The sequence below is a fragment of the Tenebrio molitor genome, chromosome 7, assembly GCF_963966145.1.
Source record: "Tenebrio molitor chromosome 7, icTenMoli1.1, whole genome shotgun sequence".
In the NCBI taxonomy this organism is placed as follows: domain Eukaryota; kingdom Metazoa; phylum Arthropoda; class Insecta; order Coleoptera; family Tenebrionidae; genus Tenebrio; species Tenebrio molitor.
Genome location: NC_091052.1, coordinates 1,822,884 through 1,834,414, shown reverse-complemented (window position 1 = coordinate 1,834,414; position 11,531 = coordinate 1,822,884). Strand labels below are relative to the sequence as shown.

The 11,531-nt window shown below is 34.7% G+C and overlaps 3 protein-coding genes across 3 annotated transcripts; all 3 read right to left on the bottom strand.

Moving 5' to 3' along the window:
* Positions 1 to 104: 104 nt before the first annotated feature.
* LOC138135591 (apyrase-like) lies at positions 105 to 2,415 on the bottom strand. The gene is made up of 9 exons (XM_069054353.1): positions 2,161 to 2,415; positions 1,893 to 2,109; positions 1,643 to 1,840; positions 1,381 to 1,591; positions 1,134 to 1,331; positions 871 to 1,025; positions 726 to 816; positions 537 to 674; positions 105 to 485 (listed from the first exon to the last, which is right to left on the bottom strand). The coding sequence occupies exons 1-9, from the start codon at positions 2,277 to 2,279 to the stop codon at positions 193 to 195; spliced, it is 1,620 nt and encodes a 539-aa protein (XP_068910454.1). The 5' UTR covers positions 2,280 to 2,415; the 3' UTR covers positions 105 to 192.
* Positions 2,416 to 2,687: 272 nt separating this feature from the next.
* LOC138135589 (apyrase-like) lies at positions 2,688 to 5,730 on the bottom strand. The gene is made up of 9 exons (XM_069054351.1): positions 5,567 to 5,730; positions 5,293 to 5,509; positions 4,415 to 4,612; positions 3,914 to 4,130; positions 3,670 to 3,867; positions 3,463 to 3,620; positions 3,323 to 3,413; positions 3,118 to 3,276; positions 2,688 to 3,060 (listed from the first exon to the last, which is right to left on the bottom strand). Exons 1-9 carry the CDS (start codon positions 5,680 to 5,682, stop codon positions 2,741 to 2,743), a joined length of 1,674 nt encoding a protein of 557 aa, XP_068910452.1. The 5' UTR covers positions 5,683 to 5,730; the 3' UTR covers positions 2,688 to 2,740.
* A 143-nt stretch (positions 5,731 to 5,873) lies between these two features.
* LOC138135588 (apyrase-like) lies at positions 5,874 to 8,141 on the bottom strand. Its single transcript, XM_069054349.1, has 9 exons — positions 7,982 to 8,141; positions 7,713 to 7,929; positions 7,370 to 7,567; positions 7,095 to 7,311; positions 6,846 to 7,043; positions 6,633 to 6,790; positions 6,490 to 6,583; positions 6,282 to 6,440; positions 5,874 to 6,231 (listed from the first exon to the last, which is right to left on the bottom strand). The coding sequence occupies exons 1-9, from the start codon at positions 8,107 to 8,109 to the stop codon at positions 5,906 to 5,908; spliced, it is 1,695 nt and encodes a 564-aa protein (XP_068910450.1). The 5' UTR covers positions 8,110 to 8,141; the 3' UTR covers positions 5,874 to 5,905.
* Between the last annotated feature and the right edge of the window lie 3,390 nt (positions 8,142 to 11,531).

Genomic DNA, 11,531 nt, shown 5'->3' with positions numbered 1-11,531 from the left:
ACTGTAAAATGTTTATCCACCAACGTCTGAAACGTTTATATTACATCCTTATCCTAACAAAAATGAGGCGATTAAAAGGTTTCATATTCAAAGAAAGAACAGAATCACTTTCAGTACAGTTAATATTCGATAAGATAAAACAAACGCGTATTCTGATACGCTTGTTTTAAATTCAACATCAACGACACATTTTTATCTGTAAATATGGATTCGTCCTTCAACTTCTAGGAAAACAGGGGATTTACCCGTTACGTATTTAGCAAACACCTTCGCATCTAATTCTCCTATTTGTCGATCGCGTAAGCAATCTCTAAACAAAGTAAAACCAAAGCCACCGTCTACTAGAAACGATGGTAAGATTATGCGATACATTTTTTCCTCATCGAGATCTTCGTAGACAGGTACAGTGCATTTTTGGCATCGTAACTGGAGAGAAATCACCCGCGAACCTTCAGGCATCGTTAAATTGAAAACAACTTTGACCCCTTAAAATCGATCGTTAATCATACAATATGTATTTGAAGAAGAAAATGTACCAGAAACTTGTAATAAATTGATGTTTACATCGGCGACCGAAAACTCCAAAATTTCTTTCAAGTGCTGTCCTTTAATTTCCGCAATATCGATTGTATTATTGAATGGTAGAACACTTTCTATTTCGCTGTAAGTTATATCTAATAACGAGGAAAGTTAAGTTTTTGTGTGTGTTGTGTCATTGCACTCACTGCCAATGTCAATGCCGGTTCTTAGTCCACCGGAATGCATCATGGCGATAGAGCCGTTAGTCCAAGTACCAGGCTCCGGTGAATCTGTGAACTGTAAAAATGATATGTTAGTGTTGAAAGGTACATGGTCGGTTTAATAAACAACCGCATAAACCATCGCGTCTGTTACTAAATCACCAATCAAACATTCTGCCATTGGACAAGTTGTTTGCTCCAGTCGTACCAGAGTACTACCAATAACTTTGAATTGAAAGTCAAGGGATTTTTTCCAGGGGATCAATTCTTCATTGATTTCGTCATCTAGTATACAAATAAAAAACATAACAAAATGGCAAAGTGATTATTGCTCTCATTTTTGACAATTCACTATTCAATATTTCTCTACTTTACATTTTTCAAAATTTTTACCTTGAGGTACCGCAGTTCCTAGAAACACAGGAGCCCCACTCCAGTCGACAACCTCACCGCGTCTGTTATAGAAAACTGTAATGTTTCCCAAGTATTTGGTATATGATGATGCTTGAACAACTAAAACTCTCTTTTTTTCCGTATTTTCTATGACCGTAGGATATGGTCCTATTGGTATATCAGGCCCCAAAACACTTTCTGAAAATTGTATATTTTCATTCGGATATTTTTAACTTCCTGAAGGCACCTCCAGTATAAAGAAAGCTATGAGAATGTCCCCCAACGACTAAAGAAATTCTTGAAGTAGCTCTTTTGGCTATTTCTTTTTCAACGTCGTATCCACAGTGTGATAATACAATGTTGGTGAAAACTCCTTCTTCTTTAACCAGACGTTCAGCTTCTGCATTTACGGAATCAGACTCATTCAACAAAACGAGATTACCTATATCTGCGATTTCCTGGAATTGAACACCTAGTGATTCTTTGCAAACAGGTGTAAAGCTTCTTACTCCCATCGTTGACAGAACTACTCCTATAACACCTATCTTTACACCGTTTCTTTCAATAACAACACTCTTATTGAATAATTTTTCGATTGTAGGTTCCTTACTTGCGTCAATATTTGAAACAACGACAGGAGCTTTGATGTGTTGAAGAAACGGAGCCAAACCTTCTATTTTATCCTCGAATTCATGATTTCCCAATGTCTAAATACTCATAAAATTGTAAACGCAGTATCAACTGGATTGTATTACTCACAAATGCGTCTATTGGCAATTTATTAAGAAAGTACTGAGTAATGTTCCATTTGTGTACGTTGTACCAAGCAGTACCTTCAAAATTGTCCCCCGCGTTAAGTAATATGGAATTTGGCTTTTGTTTAAATAAGCTTGTTACGGTGGCATAAAGTCGAGAAAATCCACCGATACATTTATCAGATTTGCATAAACCTGAGTCGAGACTGGTTTCTTCGTACCTAATAAATTCTAATCTGTGTTGTTGAAAGTTTAACAGAAAATTCACTTACCTGGCGTGAAAGTCGTTGATGTGTATCACTGATAATTCTATTACATTTTCTTTAACGGGAACATTTTCAACAAACTGAATGAGCAAGAGAATAAAGATGATACACTTAATGTACTGCATTCTAGGAGATTAAAAATATGAGGAATTTTTTGTGTTCTTTGTGGCACAGTTCTCATGTGTTCTGTTTGATTTCAATAGCAAAACAGATTCAAACGGATGAAAAGTCAAGGTATGTATTGTATTAGCAAGACGTAGCAGTTGAAATAAGTGACCCTTTGTTATCACAATGGATGCATAAATTGAATATGTAAAGTGGCTTCGTGTCAGTTAGACACGCATACCTATAGTATACTAGATGGTAACTACATATCAGTACTTGTTCTTTAATACCAGGGAAATCACGATAAATAAATAAATTACACGGCACTTTACCGCACTAGTCCGGTAAAGTGTGTCATAATGACATCTATTAAAATATTTCTAATTTGTTCGAACAACTATTCACAAGAAAGAGTAAATCACTGCAACCCAAGTTGATTCATTCCATTTAATTTGGTGATTAACAAAAAATACAATCAGTTTTATAGATTTTTGTAGCGTATTTTTGTTTCGCCAATAAACTGGAGTCTCCCTTCAATTTCCTCAACAACGGGAGACCTTGTTTGCAGATAGTCCAGAAGTACATCAATATCAACCCTTCCGACTTTGACATTTTTCAAATTATTTGTCAAGACTTGATAACCATCACCTCCATTTTTCAAAAAGGACGTCACAATCAAGCGATAGGTTTTATTCAAATCTAAGTCTTCGTATGCAGGGATGGTGCAATCGTTGCAGCGAACTTTGATTGATTCCACGCGTGAACCACTGGGTTGGGTCAAATTGTAAACCAAACGAAAACCTTGACAAATTAAAAACTTGAGTACTCAGTTGAAAAGCTTAAATATTAGAAAATCACCTGAAACTTGTAGCAGATTTATGTCAACGTAAGCTCGTCCGTAATTGTAAGGAGTCATGGTGAACTCAAACATTTCTTTAAGGTACTTTCCTTCGATCTCGCCAACATCGAAGGTACTTCCAAATGGCTGAGCGGTGATCATGTCGTTGTAAGTTATGTCTAAAACCACAAGAGTCAATTGTTGTTAACAAATCTTACCGATTACCTCCAGTTTCAATGGTTGTCCTTAAACCACCAGCATTTACCACTGCTAACGCTGCGTAAGTCCATGAAGATTCCTCTGCCACTTCAGCGTACTAGAATAGCTATTTCAAGACCATGCAGTTGTAAACTTTTAACACTTACGCTGTAAACCATAGCATCAGCGACGAAATCACCTAGTAGACACTCAGAGTGTCTGCACATTGTTTGGTCAAGAGTCACCAACGTTTTTCCCACTATTTTATCTCCCAGTTCGTCTACTTCATCTTTCCAGGGCTCCATTTCTTGATTAATTGTTGCATCTGAAAGATACATTGAAAGAGAGAAATTGTTACATCAATTTTTGATTACCTTGAGGTACACTTGTGTCTAGAAATATAGGAGAACCGGACCAGTCAACGCAATCGCCGTTTTCGTCATAAGATACTGTGATGTTTCCAAGATACCTGCAGTAACATGACGCTTGAACGACTAGTACTTGTTTGCCGTCGACTCTTTCAACGATTGTTGGATAAGGTCCAGCAGGAGTCGCAGGTCCGGGTACAGGTTCTGTTACAAAAAATTAGAAGTTGTTCGAGAAGAGTGAAAGGTTTACCTCCTGTATAAAGAAAAGTGTGGGAGTGTCCGCCCACGACTAAACCAATTTTAGAAGCAGCAGTTGCCTTCTTGGCGATTTCTTGCTCAGTGTCGTACCCAGAATGGGACAAGACTACATTTGTGAAGACGTTTTCTTCTTTCACCAGTCGTTCAGCCTCAGCATTAACAGATTCAGATTCGTCAAAGAATTTCAATTGTTCTGTATTAGAAATTTCCTGCCAAAATATAGTTAATAATTTAGATTATCTAATCAGGTTCAATTGGAACATATTTGCTTTCAGTGATTAGTTTTCTAAACTAAAGATTTTTTAAAAGTATTGTTTTGTTATCTTGCTATTTTTAAATTACAAGATTAAGACTATCTTAGTCGTCAAATGTACGAGTATATCTGGCAACAGAAAGATATCACGGTTAAAACCTTGAAAAGAATTATGAATGTGTAAGTATCTTGCTCAAAAATGTCTGTAAAACTCAGTGACTTTATTCAAAAATAACTTACATTAGCTGTCTTGACGATGACTCCGATGATTCCAATTTTTTTTCCATTTCTTTCAATAACTACACTTTTTTGATATATGTTTTGAATATCAGGCTCCAAAGTATCATTTATGTTTGAGACTATTACTGGTGCTTTCAAGCTCTTGATAAAAGGGACGGCTCCCTTAATGCCATCATCAAATTCGTGGTTTCCCAATACCTTTTTGAAAGCAATAATCGATTCTTAATGTATTATTTTCTTTTTGGACACATACATGATTAATAATGTATATTTTTGATTATTATTAACTCTACACAGAGTGTCCCACCTAAGACTTTTAGGTCTTATATCTCTATTATTTATGGATCGAATTTTGTGAAATTTTACAGATAGATAATATAAAGGGGGGAGATTAATCTCGCGTTATTCAAGTACCTCCAGTCGTGAAAACGCCATTTTATTTGTCAATTAAATCATTTAAGATAGAATAACAAAAAACAATGATTTCTGCCAAATTTTCTAAAGGCAGTCAGTCGTACTACAAGAAAAAAAGGAAAAAAAACGTGTTAATTTTCCAAAAAATATTAAAACGCGCATATGCATTGTCATCGGGCGCAGTTCGCGTCTACTCTCTGTACTCTCACTGGCCGGGCAATGAGCGGGTTCCGTTCGCGCCGCATTCGCTTTCGTTCACGCCCTAAACGCGTTCATTTCGTTCACTCCTCTCCACTCCCTCCACAAAAAAGATTGTGTTTCTATTTGCATTTATGGACGTAAAGGCTTGTCGAATTTAAATTTAAATTAATCTGGCATTTTATTACCAGTAATTTATTCTTCATTCACAAAAATCGGTCCATAAAGACCTGAAAGTCTTAGGTGGGACAATAAAAAGCACTTACGACAGCGTCGAACGGTAACTTATTGAGAAAGTATTGGGTGACGTTCCACTTGAAGAGATTGTACCAGAGGGTCCCTTGGAAATTGTCTCCTCCATTCAGCAAAACAGAGTCAGGATGTTGGGCTAAGGCTTCGCTTATCACTTCATAAACCCTAGAAAATCCACCTATACACTCCTCACTTTTGCACGTTCCTCCCTCATCATTCGTTTCTTCAAATCTAGGAAAATTTTAATATCATATTGGTCACTATTATATTTTAGGCTGCTTTCACTACCGCGCATGAAAATCATTGATATGTAACACCGTTAAATCAAATTCACTCTGTTTGGGTTTAGCAACAGAAACAGTAACAAAGAAGAGCCAACAAAAAATTGCTGCGTTGAAATTCATTGTTTTAATTGAATATTTGTGTTTGTCGCAACAAAAGTGTTCAAATGATTAGATATAATTTAATCATCGAAATGTTGAAAATAATCTTCAAGAGACGAAATAAATTGTTGATTGCTGATATTGTTGAGACGATAAGTACTTAGATAACTTAGATAGCAAAAAATTATGAATGTGGGAAAATAAATGTCTCATTTATGGTTCATTTTTATTCACAATACCATAATTAGTTTTCTATATTTCTATAAAGAATTTCTGTCTCTCCAACAAACTGAATTCTGCCTTCAACTTCTTCAAAAATAGGAGACTTTGCTTCTAAGTAGTCCAAATAAACATCAATGTCCACTCTTCCTACTTTGACATTTTTCAGATTTTCTGCTATGACGTTAAATCCGTCACCGCCGGTTTTCAAGAATGAAGGTAGGATTAGGCGATAAGTTTTGTCCAAATCTAGATCTTCATATATCGGGACTGTGCATTCATTACAGCGAACCTTTAGCGATTCAATACGAGAACCGGCAGGCTGGCTTAAATTACCAACAACATGGAAGCCTAGAACCGACATGTTGTGATCGAAATGTAGTTGATCACTGATTTTTTACCGGAAATTTGCAACAAGTTTACATCGGCATAAGCTCTTCCGTAGCTGTATGGGGTCATGGTAACTTCAAACATTTCCTTGATGTATTGCCCTTCTATTTCTCCGACATCAAACGTGTTACCAAATGGTTGAGCGGTCACCATGTCGTTGTAAGTTATGTCTGGAACAACCGGATCTATCATCTGTAGAAAAAAATATTCACCACGTACCTCCCTTCTCGATGGTAGTTCTTAAACCACCGGTATTGTACACTGCCAAGGATGCGTATGTCCAAGACGAGTCATCTTCTGCTTGTTCTGTGTACTGAAGCAGACATTATAATTTGACAAAAACAATCAAGTCTTGTACTTACACCATACACCATTGCATCAGCAACAAAATTACCTAACAAACATTCTGAATATCTGCACGTGGTTTGGTCCAGCTTTACCAGTGTCTTTCCTATGACTTTGGTTCCTACTGCGTCTATTTCGTCTTTCCACGGCTGCATTTCTTGGTTAATTGTTTCATCTGAAAATCGTATTTCGAGACAAAATTTGGTTGTTGTTTGGTTATCGATAATAACCTTGTGGCGTATTAGTGTCTAAGAAGTAAGGAGTTCCGGACCAATCAACACAGTCACCGTTTTCGTCATAACTGACAGTAATGTTCCCAAGATATCTGCAGTAACAAGAAGCTTGCACCACCAGTACTTGTTTTCCGTCCACTCTTTCAACAATGGTCGGATAAGGTCCAGCAGGAGTAGCAGGACCAGGCACAGGTTCTGTTGCAAGTGGTTAGAGACTTCGGTAAAAAAGATCAAAAAATTACCTACCTCCAGTGTAAAGAAAGGTGTGGGAGTGTCCACCAACAATTAAACCAATTTTAGAGGCAGCTGTAGCTTTTTTGGCAATTTGTTGTTCAACGTCGTACCCAGAATGGGACAAAACTATATTTGTAAAGACATTTTCTTCCTTGGCTAATCGTTCTGCCTCAGCATTGACCGATTCAGATTCGTCAAAGAATTTTAGATTTTCTGTAGAGGAAATCTCCTACAATTATATATAAAAAAATACTTGTAATGAATTACCAAATATGCAAAGTACTTACGTTGGCAGTTTTGATGATGACTCCAATGATTCCAATTTTTTTACCATTTCTTTCCACAACCACACTCTTTTGATATGTGTTTTGAATATCAGGTTCTAGACTGTCGTCTATGTTTGAAACTATCACGGGAGCTTTCAAGTTTTTGATAAAAGGAACAACTCCCTTGATTCCATCGTCGAATTCATGATTCCCCAGCACCTTTTCGAATTTTGTAAGTTTTAGCAAAAAATCATACTGATTAAGATAGCAATATCAATTATATCTTCCTGGCTATGCTAGTGAGTCTAGCAAAATTGTATTGATTTTGTTCAAACGAGTTAGCTTACTTTGGAAGAGTACTTACAATGGCATCGAATGGCAACTCATTGAGGAAGGTTTGTGTAACGTTCCATTTGAAAATATTGTACCAGAGGGTACCTTGGAAATTGTCACCTCCATTTAAGAGAATGGAATCTGGATTTTGAGCCAAAGCATTATTAATAACGTCATAAAGCCTGGAAAATCCACCTATGCACTCTTCAGTTTTACAAGTACCCCCTTCATCATTTGTTTCCTCAAATCTAAGGAAAAAGTAAATAATATTTTATCTATCTGGGCAGGTGGTGCACTTACCGAGCATGAAAATCATTCATATGTAGAACTGTTAAATCAAATAAGTCAGCATCTCTATATCTAGCAGAAGACAGGTTGTTTTGTAAGAGCAAAAACAAAGCAACAGTTTTCCACATCGTTGTTGTCATTTATAACGACTAGTACAATGTTTACAACAGTTACCTAAAAGCGATTATGAAAGATAAGATTTTAATCAAGGTTTTAGAAGTCGGATCATGTTCAAAATACTGCTTTTGAGAAGATTACAACAATACTTCATTATATCTATAATCTAAATAGGTTTTTGGCATTGACATTGTGTGTAGCCTTGAATGGTTCTACATTTTTAAATAAGAGATAACAATAACTATTGCATTGACAAACTTCAAGTTTATTTCGTAACAGCAGTTAAGTGGTAAAGACAACCGCGTAACTTATTTAGAAAAATACTGCATTCTATTTAATGGGCGCGATTTTTTTTGAACACCTCCACTAAGTTGGCTAGTTTACAAAGTAATCATTTGATCAGATAACATAAATAAGGAAAAATTTCATCAGTAGGTACAGGGTTATTCTAAATGATTGTAGTCGAAGTAGGCGTGAAAACTCAATGTAAAATTTATGGTTGCCGCTCCACATAAAAAAAACATCAAAATTATGTGAATAAGTGAGTACACACGGGAGTTAAACTGGGTGCAAAACAAGACAATATTTCTGGATTCAATCGTTAATTTAACAAAAATAAATAAAAACCTCATCATCGCACTTTTCACCTAAAAAATGACAGTGACAGCGACAAAACTGACAGTTCACATGAAAGCGGCAAAAATGTAATAACATGGACATGGCCTGCTTCGACTACAATCATTTAGAATAACCCTGTATAATTAATAATTAAATCAAAAGTAATCTAAATTTATACTTTAAACTATAGCTTTAAAGACAATATATTGGGAACTTTTTATTTTTTGATTACTTTGATAAAAATTGTTTAAAAATGCCAAAAAATTAACCACACTAAATAATTTCTGAAAGATTTAAATTTGTGAAAAATGCAAAAACACGTCAAGAAAACAACAACGGGGGACGCATTTGATCTAACTTTCTCCCTATAACCTCCAGAACCACCCTATATATTTTTTCAAATAGGAAAAAACAAATTCCACAGGTTAGTGGACAAGATTACCTTGACTGGGGCGTGGGATTTAGTCTTTTCCTTAACAATTGAATATCACTTTCTTATCTTAGATGTTCTTATTAACGTTCGGAGAATTTTGAATAATAATCTAGTTTCATTTTTATTTGTCTGTCATTAGTTGTACAGTCGATGGACAAATAAAACTGGGACAAAAATGACAATCACATAAGTCAAAATTTACAAATTTGCATCGTTTAATTACGGCTTTATCACAAATATGTCATACTTTGGTATGACATATTAAATAGACACTGACAAATATACTGACAATTCAATGGTCTGATTTACATAGATTAAATTTTAAGTGTCCCAGTTTTATTTGTCCACCGACCATAGGTACAGTCGCGAGCAATAAATTTTGGTCGTCAAGGTCATTCTTTGACGCAATCGAAAATGCTCCATTGTAAAACAGTCGTAAATATCATAACCTATCATCATGTTGTATGACATTAATTGGCATTTTTTTCTAATTTTTTGACACTTTGTTGACATGGGCATAATCAGGCAGGGAAATTTTTTAAATTTGTGACAATCTAACCAAATTTTGAAATGACATTGACGACCAAAATTTATTGCTCGCGACAGTACATATAACGAAAAAGTTTTCAAAGTGAATTTCATTAATGTTGATTTGAAATTATGACGATTTAAAGTTAAGCATGTTTTTTTTACTTTTCTCAAAATTTTAAGCAATTCTGCAAATTAAGTGTTTCATTTTTACACATAATTCATCCATTTATCGATAAAATTGCAAATGTGATGTTTGTGGTGGTAATGATGTTTGTGGTGTTTGTGATGTTTGTGGTGGTAGTAATGTTTGTGATGGTTGTGATGTTTGTAAGGTTTGTGATGTTTGTGATGTTTGTGAGGGTTGTGACGTTTGTGATGTTTGTGGTGGTTGTGATGGTTGTGATGTTTGTGAATTTTGTGATGTTTGTAATGTTTTTGCTTTGACAATCATCTCCAAGGAAATGGAATAAAATGATGCAAAAAAGTACTACTTTCACTGCAATTCTTCGTGTAAAAAAGTGCTACTTTCACTAGGATTTTGCGTGTAAAAAAGTGCCACTTTCATTACGATATGCAAAAAAAACCATTTAGATTATGATTTTTTTAATTAACTGTGTGCCATACTAACGTTGGAATTGATAATAATCAAATTACTACCAACGATTACTCAATTACTTACTTAATGTATTGTTATGTTTCTAATCCAGTAATGAAATTTACCATTAAGTAGTTAACATGGGAATAGCAGATATGGACTTATTTTCTTTCCTAAAAATAATTATGTTGTCATCAAACTTGAGGATGGCATTTATAAATTTTGATCACCATAAAAATCAGTTTCAAATTAGCAATAAATATAAACATGTTAGAATGTTGTGGAGTTTAACAGTAATTTCTACGCATATCTATTGCACATACAACACATTAAAAAATAATTCTGATCGTGTATTTGTTGTAAAAGCGACATTATTTGTGTATGTTGTTTTGGATTTATTTAACACATTATCCATTTTCATTTACGATGTAATTCATGAACTAGTAACCATAAATATTGTGAACAAATTAATGGCACTTCAGTTCGATTTACATAAAATCTGTACAACTAATTTTAAATTAGGTGCAAAAGAACTATTAACAGTGGTCTTCATATTTTATATTTTTGCAGTGACTACAATTAACAACATGTGGTATTTTATATTTGTCAAGAGTGTATCGTTCAGATGGGTTAACGTATTTTACGTCGTTGTTTATGTAAATTTGATAATTTTTAAAGTGACTACATTGGCAAGATTCGATATAATCAATTCTATTAGTTGTCAGTGTTTGAATGCACTGAATAAAAGTTTCTTGACTTGTCCACCAACAAAACGACAGAAGATTATAGTTGTACATCAAAATTTATCCCACTGGTTAAAAGATATAAACAAGACGTTTTCGTTATTATTATTGTCTTCTCTGGCGTTTGGTTTTAATAATTTGGTATGCGGATTTATACAAATCTACTGTTCAGTGGTATTTGAAAAGACAAGTTTACACATGAACCAGTTTATGGAGTTTTCGATAATTATCATTAGAGTAATTTTAATTAGTGTTGTGGCCGATACTTGTATGTCACAGGTAAATTCTCCAGGGAGGTAAACAGAAAAATGTAAAGATGCTTTTAGGCAAATAAAATGAAGAATATCGTTTGTAAGGTTCTAATGAAAACTAAGGGGAAAGCAGCAAGAAAGGAGGTACGATCCTGTATTGCAGATGTATTTATTAAATAATATAAAACATTTATTTTAGTTAGTTGCATTTGCTCTGCAATTACTCCACACCAACGTACAAATTACAGCTGGAGGGTTTTTTGTAATTGATTTT

Coding starts and splice junctions, on each gene's coding strand:
- LOC138135588 (XM_069054349.1), bottom strand. CDS start 8,109: ATGACAACAACGATGTGGAAAACTGTTGCTTTGTTTTTGCTCTTACAA. Junction 6,584..6,632: donor CTGATGCAATGGTGTATGGT/GTAAGTACAAGA, acceptor TGTCTGCTTCAG/TACACAGAACAAGCAGAAGA. Junction 6,441..6,489: donor AACTACCATCGAGAAGGGAG/GTACGTGGTGAA, acceptor CGGTTGTTCCAG/ACATAACTTACAACGACATG.
- LOC138135591 (XM_069054353.1), bottom strand. CDS start 2,279: ATGCAGTACATTAAGTGTATCATCTTTATTCTCTTGCTCATTCAGTTT. Junction 1,592..1,642: donor TAGTTCTGTCAACGATGGGA/GTAAGAAGCTTT, acceptor GTTCAATTCCAG/GAAATCGCAGATATAGGTAA. Junction 1,332..1,380: donor TAGCTTTCTTTATACTGGAG/GTGCCTTCAGGA, acceptor TACAATTTTCAG/AAAGTGTTTTGGGGCCTGAT.
- LOC138135589 (XM_069054351.1), bottom strand. CDS start 5,682: ATGAATTTCAACGCAGCAATTTTTTGTTGGCTCTTCTTTGTTACTGTT. Junction 5,510..5,566: donor ATCAATGATTTTCATGCGCG/GTAGTGAAAGCA, acceptor AAATTTTCCTAG/ATTTGAAGAAACGAATGATG. Junction 3,414..3,462: donor CTGATGCTATGGTTTACAGC/GTAAGTGTTAAA, acceptor TAGCTATTCTAG/TACGCTGAAGTGGCAGAGGA.